Source organism: Lepidochelys kempii, chromosome 1, assembly GCF_965140285.1.
Source record: "Lepidochelys kempii isolate rLepKem1 chromosome 1, rLepKem1.hap1, whole genome shotgun sequence".
Taxonomy (NCBI): domain Eukaryota; kingdom Metazoa; phylum Chordata; order Testudines; family Cheloniidae; genus Lepidochelys; species Lepidochelys kempii.
In genome coordinates, this window is record NC_136380.1 from 99,958,237 (window position 1) to 99,972,243 (window position 14,007).

Here is a 14,007-nt window from a genome sequence, read left to right on the forward strand (position 1 = left end):
AACTGCTTGAAAAGAGGCTAAAAGTAAAAAAATCCAAAAGAAAAGGATAGGTGTGAAACAAACCGCCACTTTGCTGCTGTGAAGGCAGAAGATCTGGCCGCAAGCAGAAGAAGGGGGTGTCACTAGCACAGGCTATGCTGCAACTCTGAACAGCTCCGGAAACTGAGGATGGGAAGGGAATAGCCCATATGTATAAGAATTGTACAACATGCTGGGCTGCAGAAAGGACATACTGAGGAATCATCACCAATGTGTCTATATGATGGCTTTTTAGCATGAAAATGGACTTCAGACAGCCTTACATACAGTGAAGATGAAGTCTGGCATGAGGACTGATGAATATACATGATGGCATGTGTCCCAGAACTCAAACATTATCTTCCTGATATCTGAGGATTGTTCAGTAATTAATTATGATGTGTCATTGTCTCCAATCTGGACTCATGTAAATAAGCTGATGCTGTGTGGAGTCCGGCAGAGCATCTATATATTCCATCTTTGATAATGGGATCAGTTGAGATTTTTTCTGGTTTTATTCTAAGCCCCAGATTGGTGAGTAGCTGGAGAGTATAATGAATGTTCTCTCAGACTTGATGAGAGGAATCCTGAATCAGCCAATTATCATGGTAAGAATAAACTTAAATATTTTGCTTTCTTAGAAATGCTGCAACAACCCCTAGTTATTTTGTAAATATTCTTGGGGCTGTTGACAATCCAAATGAATTCTATACTGAAAATGTTGAGATCCCACTATAAAACTCAAGTATTTCCTGTGGGGGCTGGGGGTAAATGGAAATACATATCCTGCAGGTAGAGAGCTGTGAACCAATCTTGTGCATCTAGGGAAGAAATTATTCAGACTACAGTTACTGTGCTGAATTTTAATCTTCAAATGAATGTATTGAGTCTTCTGAGATTCAGAATAGCCCTCTAATCTTTTTTTCTTTTTTGGGAATTAGAAAGAAATGAGGATAAAAGCCCTTTCTCCTGAACTGGGAAGGAACCTCTTCTATGTCTCTGAAAGACAACAGAGAATGAATTTGTTATGGAATCTTCTTGTGAAAGGGGTTGGGGATGGTGGGTAGGGATAGTCTGGAACTAAACAGAGTAATCAGTCAAGATAATTTCAAGGACCGATTGGGTCTACTGAAATATTGTTCCAGGCTTCCCAAAAATAAATGTACTCCAAAATGGGTAAGGGAAGGAAAAAATACTCATAACAACGGTTGGTTCGGAGCTCTTGACATGACCATCAGACTTGCTGCCTGTTGGCTGGCAACAGTTACGAAGAAGCAGACAGAGGAAACACTGTTTCTTCTTAGCAAGGTCAGAAGATTTGCGTTAGGCGTACTGAAAGGGTTCAGACAGCTGCCTTCAGTGAGACTGTGTGTTTTTTTTCCATCTGAGAAGGCAGACTCCCAACAATCTTAAAGTTTGTATTAGAGTCTTATAGGGTATGTAACATGTCATTGTTTTAAAGCTTAATAGCTCTGACTCCTTCACGGGTAAATCCTCATAGTGTTCTGAATTTCATGCAGGACACCGGCAGATTGTAGCCAAGACACTCACCTCATTGTTACATCACTAGACACACTGCTGTGTCTGCTGTGTATTGCAGCTTGTAATGTGGTTCTGAAAACTAACTGTCCCCCATTAATCAGAGATTGCAGTTATTTTCTGGACTCCTGTGGTACCACATCAAGGACTTCAGAGACCCTATTCCAGCAGAAGTCATCATATTTTGCAAGAAGAGCTTGATAATTTGAAATTCTAATTTGAAGACTAGCTGAGGAATAGCTCTTCCTTCCTAGTAAGTCCAGCTGCTTAAACTCCTTTTCCTTTGGTGTAAACATATGGTTTAGTTTAGTATGTTCATGAGCTGCTGTGATTAGAAGAGAACCTAGTGCAGGATCCACAGAGAAGTAGTCAAACCCTGATAATGGGGCCTGGTATCTCGTCTCTTTCTTTTATGATATAGCAGGTATAGTGGCCAGTGTTTGCCACAAGAGCTGAGCTGGTTCCAGGAGTGTGTAGTTGACTGGCACTGCCAGTCTTTCTGATAGCAGTGTGTAATACGTCTAGAAGCTTGAGAGAGTTTCACTTATCACTTCCACCTGGATATCTAGAGTCCCTACTAACTCTTCAGAGGCTCCTGAGATGTCTTGTAGTTATCTGGTGGTGATGATGAAGACAGTCAGACAGACAAAGATGATGACAATACAGCAGGAGCGATGAGACTGTCCTTCCTCAGAAGTGTGGATTTGCTGTTCACTGAGAAACTTAAGGCCGGTGTTATGCATGAGATGTAGACGACTTAGCTGTAGAAGGTGATTTGTTCTAGAATGTGTAAACGTAAACTGAAGACAGCACGAAGCCCAATATGGCCATGAATATGGACGAGATACAAACTGTGTAGGAGACCAAGAAGGTGATACCAGGATGAGTGTGTATCTCTGTGTTCCCTATGCTCACGATAATGAGCTTGAGCCCTAGTGTCTCTATTAGATGAAAAGTAGGCTGGAGAACGTGATGGGGAACCCTCTCTAATCCCATTTGAGGAAGATGAGGAAAAAGTAGTCCTCTCACATAGGGGGAGCTGACTTGATAGGAATCCACATGTTGGGATACCATTAAAAGCAACTAAATAGAGGCTTAAAATTGAGAGACTCCTCAAAATGCAACACAAGAAAATTTCTAATAACGTTTTTGGTAATGTTTCACAAACAAAACTGGTCTTTGAAGGAAAAAGGCCTTTGAAAATGCATGTTTAAAGAAAATAAACATTGACAGAAACGGGTCATCATTTTTCCAAAACTTCCCTCGAACCCCACAAAATAGATTAAGAGGGTATGTTGATATACACATACTGAATATAATATTAAAATATAAAAATGAAGGACTGCTAAATGGTAAGATTAAAAGCTTTGATAGCTATATTTTAATGATTTATACCTAAGGATAGTGAATGAGTTTAGATGAGATAACATGTAGACCAAGACCTTGCTGGCATAAGTGTTATTTTGCCAATTCTTCTTTTACACAGAATTGCTGATCTGCTTAAAGTGATGTTATTTCTGACAGAACAAAAATAAAATGTTATGCTGGAAGTTTTGAAGTCAAAACACAGAAACAAGAAGCAGCCTTTTACTGGGAAAACCCAGGGACAGTGTACAAAACAACATAGAACCTGCATAGACAGCAAAGAAATACACAAGTTGGATAAACTGAAGCTTGCGCATGAGTAATATATGGGTTACATAAAAAACCAAATGTGTGATGTGTTAAAAGCTGATTGGAGAAAGGTTAAGTAGTCTGGAATTTGGAAATGTATAGAAGACCTAAGTGAACAAGGCCCAAATTGGAGAAACACTGGACCAGAAGCCGAAGGGACGGGACTGAAGGACCACACCAGAAAAATCAGAGGAGATGAAGACCACCATTGAAGGCAGAAGAGCTCCTTTACCTATTTTATCTCATCTGCTATTATTGTCTAGAATAAATATATATTCAGATCCTATAAGTGACAATAATTCTGTCTGAAATTGTATAATAAAGGCAAAAATTGAGTAAGCCTAAATTGGGTGGACTTGTGACACAGTTTCCCAGTACATCCCCCAACACCAGAATCCCTTAACACACTTGAAGAATCTCTCTATATTGATCCGTTAGTGATAAAAGGATTTTAACTGACTGTGCTAGCAAAGGAAATTAAGGGAAATCTGAGACAAGCAAATCCCCTAGCACCATAAATGTTGGTGCCTCTGTGGTTGGCATTGAAGGCTCCAGATCACAAGTCTTCAGTGCTGAATGATGAGGTACAGAAAATGTTAGTACCAACAAGGGTGGTGTTGAGACTGCCTGCAGTATGAACAGTGCTGAGATTCTTAACGCTTGCCTTGTTCGCGGCAAGCTGGTGTGTGAAGAGGATTAGACCAAAACGCACTAACTGCTAATGCACATTAGCAAGGTCCACATGGTTAGTTAGTTCACAACAGGCTGGTATGGGTTCGATTCACACACCTGTTTTCCACAAACTGTTTCTGTAGACAAGCCCTTAGTGATAGTACTGTAGTCTCCGTATGGCTGCTTACAGGAAGCTGCTCTTTCAACAGTACCAAATCATGTGTACTGGACAATTTTAGGGCAACAGAGGGATCATATTTATGGTTAAGCTACCCTTAGTGGTAACTTTCTGAGGAACGCCCCACAATGCCCCCAACGCCCCCACAACTGCCCCACAACTGGCAAGGGGGATACAAAAATATCCTGATTCTCCTAAGAATATCAAGTGAGGTCTTAAATGAAAGTTGGGGTCACACTGGTCATTAATATTGTTGTGAAATTTTTATATATATACACAATAGGAGTTACGTATGTATGTGTGCTAAAAATATGTTCCTAAAATCTGTATTAAGGCAGAGTTGACAAAAAGGTTTCTGCCAGACTAAGGCTGTTTATTCACCCATCCCCCTTGGTCCACATGTAAATTAAACATTGTAAGTTAACATAATGGAGAGGCATTTACAAACAAAGTTGGGAGGGGATGTGAAGTCAGCAGGAAGGCAGCATACCAGAGAATATACTACAGGAGGTCATCCTGACTCTGAGGTACAAACAATGAATTTTGAGGAATATAAAAGACACCCCTTTATCCCGCACCTGGGAAATAATCCAGCAGTGCAATTATGCTCATGAAAATGGGATCTCAACCAGGCTTCTTTGAAACGCTGCAAAGAACATTTGGGTGAGAAACTTATTTAGATTGGAGGTAAGCCTGCTAAGTTTAGTCACTAGGAATAGTGTTATGATTTTGTGTTATATGTAACCCTTCTGTTTCCATTATCCTAACTCACTACCTCTTAAATCTTGATCTTTGATAAGAAACATATGATTGTTTCCACTATAAATATATCTCAGTGCTGTGGTATTATATAAGGAATTGATCCAGAGCTGAACCAACCAAACTGTGTGTACAGTAGACTTGGTATTTCTGTGGATGTTCAGTGGATAAGGGGCTGGACATTACAGGGGAATGCTTTGAACGGGCTCAGGGACTGGGATAACTTCCATGGCAAAGTAAGGGCTAGGATAGCCCTGAGGAGATTGTTTGGGTGGCTAAAAGACTAAAGGTGTCAGGGAGCTGACACCAAGTTAACCACAAGCAAGTCTCCCTCTTGCTAGATGTAAGGAGGGTAAAAAGATGACTCTCAGTCCTGGCTGCCCATCAGAATAAGTCCAGTCAGATGATTTCAGAACAGGAGAATTTGCTGAAGGAATACAAGAGGCAAGCACCATATTCAGAGAAGCTTCTGGGGCACTTTTAGAGGAAGAAGATTGTTCCAAAGGAGACCAATCTAGAGAACCTGGATCTCAGGTTGGTGTCAGATTTATATAACAAAGAATAGTTTCAGCCTAGCCTCTCTTACTCTTTGAGTTTGTTTTAAAACAAGCAACAAACAGAATATTTGCTACCAATACGTTCCATGCCTAAGCAAACAAACGTTTATTATGGCCATCATTAAATGATATGGTTGAAGAAATTTCTGGTCAGTCATGAAGACTGAAGACCCAGTACCGGGTAATAGTGAAAAATATATAGAAGTTACCCAAATGAAACCTAACCTACAAAACTCATCCTAAACTAAATCCTACTACAAATACTGACTATATACAAAATCTACAATGGAAAAAAATAGATAAAGTAAGGACACCGCTAATTATTCTCTTTCTCAGACTAGGCTGTGGTTAGAAGGAGTGGCGATGGTTGGCCTCGCTCCACCCCTTTTATGCCCTCGGGAGGGCAAACAGGGTGCAGGTATGGGCCAACGGGTATCGTTGTTCAAAAGATTCCAATTTCTGGGGCACATATGCACCAAGAGAGGAATATATATAAACAATAACTTGTTGAGCTTTTAAATTTTTCTCATCTCTTGCTAATAAATCTCTTCTATTGCACTGGAAATGACTGAAAGATGGAAATCCACCAGCTAAAGATGGTTCAAGGGTAGGGTAACACATTTATGTTATTGTCTACAATACAGAACTAGCTTTCTCAAGTTCTCACAGGGATTACATGAGTAAATACTGCAGGATTGGATCAACTGGTGTCTTACATTAATGGCAATAAGCTAGGAGTTTTTGTGCACATGTAAGGGGCAGTTAGACAAGCTATGGGAAACAGATGTGCAAGAACAGTTTACGTATAGTTAATTTGCATAGATTGTATAGTTTTACTGTACGCAATTCTGTCAAGTCAAAACACTGCATGAATAAATGCTATAATTTGTTAAGTTAGCTGACCAATTTCTTTGGTGCTTGAAACTGTAGGAAATTGAAAAATGACATGTCAAAAATATTCTGCATCTTGTTTCAGAGTAACAGCCCTGTTAGTCTGTATTCGCAAAAAGAAAAGGAGTACTTGTGGCACCTTAGAGACTAACCAATTTATTTGAGTATGAGCTTCCATGAGCTACAGCTCACTTCATCGGATGCATACTGTGGAAACTGCAGAAGGCATTATATACACAGAGACCATGAAACAATACCTCCTTACCAGCAGGAGAGTGGGGTGGGAGGAGGTATTGTTTCATGGTCTCTGTGTATATAATGTCTTCTGCAGTTTCCACAGTATGCATCCGATGAAGTGAGCTGTAGCTCACGAAAGCTCATGCTCAAATAAATTGGTTAGTCTCTAAGGTGCCACAAGTACTCCTTTTCTTTCTGCATCTTGTATAATTTGAAATTTAAAAGCAGCATATTTAAAAAGGCAATATACAAAATTGTTTTCAATTAAAGCAGCCTTACACAAACTGACTTCAACCTCATTAAGTCTTACCATTGTCTACAGAAATTCCAAGCACACTTGATATCTTTCTTACACTGAAAACACAGAAAAAGTCACTTCATTATTGGGAGATTTTCACATCCACACAAACTAAATCATGGACTTTACATTCCTCATAGAAATTCTAAAATTTATATTTTCATCAGGAGATGTCAGAACATGGAGACATGATCAACTAAGTGCAGATTATAACATGTAAACTATACTTTTTATAATGGGTCATAAGTGGGTGAAAATAGAACTTTTAATAAAATCAACCCATATAGTTCAAAAGTAAGATATAAACCCTTTTCAAATGAGCACCACAAAATTTAAGTGTTTGTAATTTGAATCAATCCCAGAATTAAATGATTTAGAATATTTCATAACTAATACATTTGCAAAGTACCACTTTAAAATATGTAATGCTATAGTTAACCATGTTCCACATTATGTCATCACTTAGCATTGATTGCTCTACCAGAAAGTGGGAACAGACCAGTAAACTAATTCCACTTAATTGTTTTATCTAGAACAATAATAAAGTCCATGAAGTGCTCTGGTGTGGGTCTGGGACCTGCCTCTGGTGTGGTAGTGGATGAGGATGATAACTGTTATGGTGTAATGAAACTTACTGTGGTTAAAAGTGAGAGAGTTATCCAGGCTGCTCAGTTGCTGCAATCTGGCATGCATCATTCCTGTTCTGTTACGGGAAACAGGCAATGTCTGAGATTTTCGATCATGAACTATGGGTCCCAACCCCTCCTGGTTCCTGCAAGATGGGTGAAATGGGATAGAAGCAAAAGTTAGACATATCAAACTGCAGCAAGACAGGGAGAGTTAGTTAAGCAGTTACAGCACAAAAAGTACTAACGAATGAATGGCAATGCAGCCCATTTGTTGTTTTATGTTTAGCTAAAACAAAAATAGGCATTTTTAAAAAGGATCACATCAAATTCTTAATTAGAAAACCTAATGTGTGAAAATAAAAACACACAAACTGTATCTCTTGAAATAATTAATTTACTTCAAAGCTTTTAGCAATGTTAATCTTAGATTATAGCTCATTTAAATGATGTTTTGACAACAGTCAGAACTGAAAAATGCACTAGTTTCTTTTGATTATGTAAGTTTTGGGGAAAAGTTAGAAAGAGGTGTAGTGGTAAAACAGGAAAGCCCACATGCAATAAGAGCAGGAATTAATTTTAGGCACTAACACCTGTATCTTACCCAGGCAGGAAGGGAGAAGAGCCATACACTTTGTTAAAACTTGTCAGCAATCAAGTGAAGAAAACAGAAAAGTGATTTGTGTTAGCAATCAGTACAAACTTCCTATTGTGTACCACCACCAGAGCTGATGAGAAATGAAAACCAGTGCTGGAATTACACCTCTCCCTGTTCCCTTAAATAAGAGTTCTCTCTCATTTGGTGTTATTCTGTGCAGTACATGCATTTACTGTGATACAACATGCTATGGTGTGACATCAATTTTACAGATTTAAAGGCTATATTTGTTTGTGAAACTGCAATAAACCCATAGACCACCAGAGACTTATATGATTGTAATAGTTTGATGTTTGTTAACATGCAGAACAGATCAAGTGATAATTCAATATGACAAAAGTGCAGAACAGTCTTCTCTGCTATGTCAAAATGTTATTTTTATACAGCAGTTACTTTTAAGACTGAAGACTGTGAAGTATGTTAAAGCGCAAAGCAGTATAATCACAGCTAAAGACACAATCTAAATTGAGAAACAGCTATTGATCCATTTTATCACAGATTTTTTTCTGAGCGTGTAAAAAATTTTTTTGGGGGGGTAGGGAGAAAGAGACATTGACAAACCTCTTGCAAGTCCCCAAAATAGCATTCATGTCATAGGGTGGATGGGTATTTTCATATTTAAATTAGGATGAAAGTTTATTATTTTTCTTTTTGTAAGAAAAAAATTCCCATATCATTAAGTTTGAAAAAGTTCAGTTTAAAGTCATTGTGATTTGTGGTATATTCTGATTGAACTCTTTGGTATTTCTATTTCCAATGTTAACTGCTAATGTAGTAGTCTGCATTTAGCTACTGACATTGGGAAATATAGATGCTAACACCGTTAGTGTAATCCTGATTCCACTAAAATCAATGGCAAAATTCCCATTGACTTAAATATGGCAGGATTTCACCCCACAAGTTTAATGATATCACAGTGGCTCCAACACCATGGTGGTGGAGGCAGTGTGAAGCTTGAACAGATTAGGTTAACTAACTTACTTCTTTAATACAAGAACAAGTACTCTATACTTTGTATGAGATTTATGAAAATGTGGAAGAAATACTGAAGTATACTATACAGTTTCTGGGATAAATTCAGACCTCAGATACATGCATTCAACTCCTATTGACTTCCCACTGATTAACAGGCTTCAGTGTGAGTGTCACACATGCACGTGCTGCTAGAACGTAGCTCTATAAACTGAAAAATCTAAATCTAGAAAACAGAAAAAAAATTGCAAAATGGCAGCTTACGAGACACATTACAATAATCAGTCTTCAGAGGGGTAGCCGTGTTAGTCTGGATCTGTAAAAGTGGCAGAGTCCTGGGGCACCTTATAGACTAACAGACGTATTGAAGCATGAGCTTTCGTGGGTGCATACCCACTTCGTTGGATCATGCATCCGACGAAGTGGGTATTCACCCACGAAAGCTCATGCTCCAATACGTCTGTTAGTCTATAAGGTGCCACAGGACTCTTTGCCGCTTTTACAATAATCAATGTGCTTACAGATCTATGCCATTCTCAGTCTTTGAAATGTACAATATTATAATTTAAATTAGTAAAAATACTACATAGTAGTGCTTCCAAGAGAATTCATCTACGACAGTTTCAATGCTTGTCATTATTCAAAATGTGTAATCACAGACCAATATTAGCTATCTTATGAGCATTTTAAGAGATAAACCTATTCTTCAAAAATATCCCCCTCAAAAGTAAATACTGATTAAATTAATTTCTTATAAGCATATTTTGTGTATATTTCTAATATTCTTTAATAGCAACAATATTTTCAGATAGCACCCAAAAAGGTGTTGTGCATCCAATTACTCACCTTCAAATTGGTAGGCATCACTGCATAATAATTCCTCCATTCTTGTGCATTAACTTTTTAACAAGAACTCAGCGGATATTGGACATACTACTATTTTAATTCTCTCATAGCGTAACACCATAAATTTAAATTCTACACAGTACCTGGCTATGTATCGTTTTCCCATGTACTGGAACTGATGCAAGCACACTCTGCAGAGAACATATTAGGAATCATTGTAACAACATTTAAAAACTGTTTAAATAAATGTTTACTGCAACTATCTATTATGTCTGCTTGTCAGTCCCGCTAAGCTCTTTCTTCACAGGCACGTCAGGAAAAACATCCATTTTAATTGTTCCCATCCTTAAAGTAGAGAGCCCTGCAACCTAACTTGAACCTGATGGGACCCAATTACAAGTGCTGGGCTCAGGTCAGGTCGCCTTTGTTAACCTTCTCCTGACTGTGGGGTTGACATGGTGACAGCTGCATGCCTCACAGGTGTTAGCCACCTCGTTGCACTGAGTGTGCCATGAAGTGAGTGTGCCGAGGAGTCGCAATTCTCTCACTCTGCAGTACACAGAGAGCAGCAGGGGGTGGCAGAGGCAAGAGTGGGGTACGGAGCATGCCTAGATCCTTTCACCCGGAATCAAAGCAAAGAGCTCAATATCTTGGCTGATCCAAGTTAGAATTTCTAAAAATGACAAATGGGAAGCGTCAAGGATTGAAAACAAAAATCAAAGAAGAAAATTATATTCATTGCCATTTCTAAAACATGGTATCCTAAATAAACTTTATTATTTAATATTTATATGGTAGTAGTGTCTAGCTGTACCTATCATAAGCAGGGCCCCATTGTATGAGGTGATGTGTATACACAAGAGGCAAAATTACAGTCCCTTCCCCAGTGAGCTTACAGTCTAAGACAGGGGTGGGCAAACTACCGCCCGGGGGCCACATCCAGCCCTTCAGACGTTTTAATCTGTCCCTCGAGTTCCCACAGGGGAGCGGGATCCTGGGCTTTCCCGGCTCTGGCGCTCCAGCTTGGGGCTTGCCCCACTCTGCACATGCTGTGGGTCCATGCGGCTCACGGAAGCAGCGGCATGTCCTCCCTCCAGCTCCTATGGTTAGGGGCAGCCAGGGGGCTCTGCACACTGCCCCCGCCCCAAGTGCCACCCCTTCAGCTCCCATTGGCTGGGAACCATGGCCAATGGGAACCATAGGAGCTGCAGGGGCAGCACTGAGCGGGCTGGCTGCACCTCCGTATAAGAGCCAGAGGGGGGACATGCCGCTGCTTCCGGGAGCTGTTTTAAGTGCTGCCTGGAGCCTGCACCCCTCATCCCCTCCGACACCCCAACCCCCTGCCCCAGCCCTGATCCCCCTCCCACCCTCTGAACCCCTTGGTCCCAGCCCGAAGCACCCTCCTGCACCCTCAACCCCCCATCCCAGAACCTGTACCCCCAGCCAGAGCCCTCACCCCACCCACCGCACCCTAACTTCCTGCTCCAGCCCAGAGGCACCTCCTGCATCCTGAACTCCTCATTTCTGGCCCCACCCTGAAGTTCTTACCCCCTCCCGCACCCCAACCCCCAATTTCGTGAGCATTCATGGCCCACCATACAATTGCCATACCCAGATGTGGCCCTCGGGCCAAAAAGTTTGCCCACCCTGGTCTAAGGGCTAGTCTACACTACCACACTACATAGGCGCAGCTGCGCTGCTGTAGCGCATCTGGTGAAGATGAGAAGTGAAAGCTATGTCAGCTATGGTGAAGCTATGTCGTGTCTGGTGAAGATGAGGGGCGAAAGCTATGTCAACAAGCGGTAGAAGCTAAGGCAATGGGAGAGCAGGACATTGCGTTAAATTGATGTAATTTGTGTCGCTCGGGGGTGGCTTTTTCACACCCGAGTGACACGAGTTACATCGACTTAAGTGGTAGTGTAGACAAGCCTTGAGAAAAATGACTTTCTAAGGACACAGCAAAAGTGATAACTAAATATATACAATTTTATATATAATTTTATTTTTAAATTGTTACTAAAAGCTAAAATAAACCTCAACAATCCCTATCTGCTCCACCACTTAGCCATCATTAATTGCCTCATTTTTTAAAGATGCTGTGGCAATGGTGGGTCTTGAAAAGGGAAGCTGCTTTTCAGGTTTGATTATAGCTAGTGATATCTACATATCTTAAACGGCTTGGATTTTTTGTTCAAATGAGCATCTTGGTATTAAGATGTACATAGGCTTTCTTGAAGATTTTAAATACTTCTTTGTTTTAGGTCAAGCAAGAAATACTGTGAGAACAGCCTATATTTGGGGATGCTCCTGCTTTGGATTGAAACAAGAATATACAGATACATGCGAAAAAATTGTGCAAAGGAGAATTTATATAAAACCTTTTTCAAACCTCAAGAAAATGGTTCACTTTCAAAGCTATAGTCTCTGTCTCTCTCAAGACTATTTTAATTTGCTCTTCAGAAAAGTGCAAATCTGCACTGAAAGCTGGTTTGCAGGTTTACTAGTAAGGGCAAAAGACATCAGAAAGATGCTACCAGCAATGTGGGAAAAACTGCAAGGAATCAGCCAGACTCCAGTTAGTAGGAACAGTTACAGAAGCAGCCAAACCAGGAATCGCTACGTTGGGTGAGAGATGGTAAAACGGGGCCCAACTGGAGTCACCACTCCGCGCAGTAGCCATTGGACCCAGAAGCATGCAGGGGAGACCTCCCCCCGAGTCTGTGGAAACTAGGACCCAGGTGGTGCCACTCTTTCACCCATATGGCCTTGGCGGGAAATTGCAGGGCAGAACCAGCTAGAAACTCTCGCTGATAGGAGCCAAAACAGGGACCTTAGGACATCCTGAAGGGGGTTCCAAAGAGGATGGAGCTCGGCTGTTCTCAGTGGTGGCAGATGACAGAACAAGAAGCAATGGTCTCAAGTTGCTGTGGGAGAGGTCTAGGTTAGAAACACTATTTCACTAGGAGGGTGGTGAATCACTGGAATGGGCTACCTAAGGAGATGGTGGACTCTCCATCCTTAGAGGTTTTTAAGGCCCAGCTTGACAAAGCCCTGGCTGGGGTGATTTAGTTGGTGTTGGTCCTGCTTTGAGCAGGGGGTTGGACTAGATGACCTCTGAAGTCTCATCCAACCCTAATATTCTATGATTTACAGAAGTTTCTAAAGTTCAGACTGGGCTTTCTCTGTCCTGTGCTGATTGGCTGTTTGCCCTAATCCTTTCTCTCACAGTCTCTTCACCTCAGCTTTATTCCATATCTGCTCTTACTTTTTTCTTTCTTGTCCTCCTCACAACTTGAAGCTTTCATGTCCTCTTTCCCTTCACTTTTCTTACCATTTAATTCATCGCCTCCTAACTCTTTCTCTCAAAAAAAATAAATCCTGGACTATGACATTTGCCATCATCACATTGTTCACTCTGCTTGTGAGTCATAGCCTTTTTCACAGCTCTGTGCCTGTCTTGTCTGTTTGGATGTACAATTTTGGGGCAGGAACTATCTATGACTCTATATTTGTAAATGGACTAGTATAATGAAGTCTCATTCTTGGTGTAGGGTCCTTAGGCACTACTGTAATAAACAGGATAAACATCATCATCAGGTAGGTGCAATTAGCAATGGGGGAGGTGGGCCCAGCGTGTGCCATGTTCCCCCACCAGTTCAAGGGGAGTATGAAACCATCCCCAACGTTAAGCATATTAATACCCTGAAACATGGCTCGAGAACTTTGTTCCTTCTCCTAATTGCTTCCTTTATACTATAGTTGGGATGGAGAATGGAACCTCTTTTGATAATGTGGCAACTGAGATCAGAATCATAGAATATCGTTAAATATCAGGGTTGGAAGTGACCTCAGGAGGTCATCTAGTCCAACCCCCTGCTCAAAGCAGGACCAATCCCCAACTAAATCACCCCAGACAGGCCTTTGTCAAGCCTGACCTTAAAAACTTCTAAGGAAGGAGATTCTACCACCTCCCTAGGTAACGCATTCCAGTGTTTCACCACCCTCCTAGTGAAAAAGTTTTTCCTAATATCCAACCTAAATCTCCCCCACTGCAACTTGAGACCATTACTCCCTGTTCTGTT

The 14,007-nt window shown here is 40.7% G+C and overlaps 1 protein-coding gene across 23 annotated transcripts in view; it reads right to left on the reverse strand.

The window, feature by feature from the left end:
- DOCK9 (dedicator of cytokinesis 9) overlaps positions 1–14,007 on the reverse strand; it is a 335,502-nt gene that overhangs the window by 66,247 nt on the left and 255,248 nt on the right. For 10 of the 23 annotated variants that reach the window (XR_012159418.2, XM_073348476.2, XM_073348365.2 and 7 more), the window contains 3 exons: positions 10,069–10,116; positions 8,054–8,092; positions 7,459–7,595 (listed from right to left, as the gene is read on the reverse strand). Coding sequence is in view for 22 of the 23 variants with exons in the window: in XM_073348476.2 (XP_073204577.1) it covers positions 7,459–7,595; positions 8,054–8,092; positions 10,069–10,116 (224 nt within the window). In the remaining variant the exon portion in view is untranslated. Of the gene's footprint in view, positions 1–6,835; positions 6,880–7,458; positions 7,596–8,053; positions 8,093–10,068; positions 10,117–14,007 lie in introns of all 23 variants that reach the window. The other 13 variants (XM_073348354.2, XM_073348395.2, XM_073348405.2 and 10 more) reach the window with 4 other exon arrangements.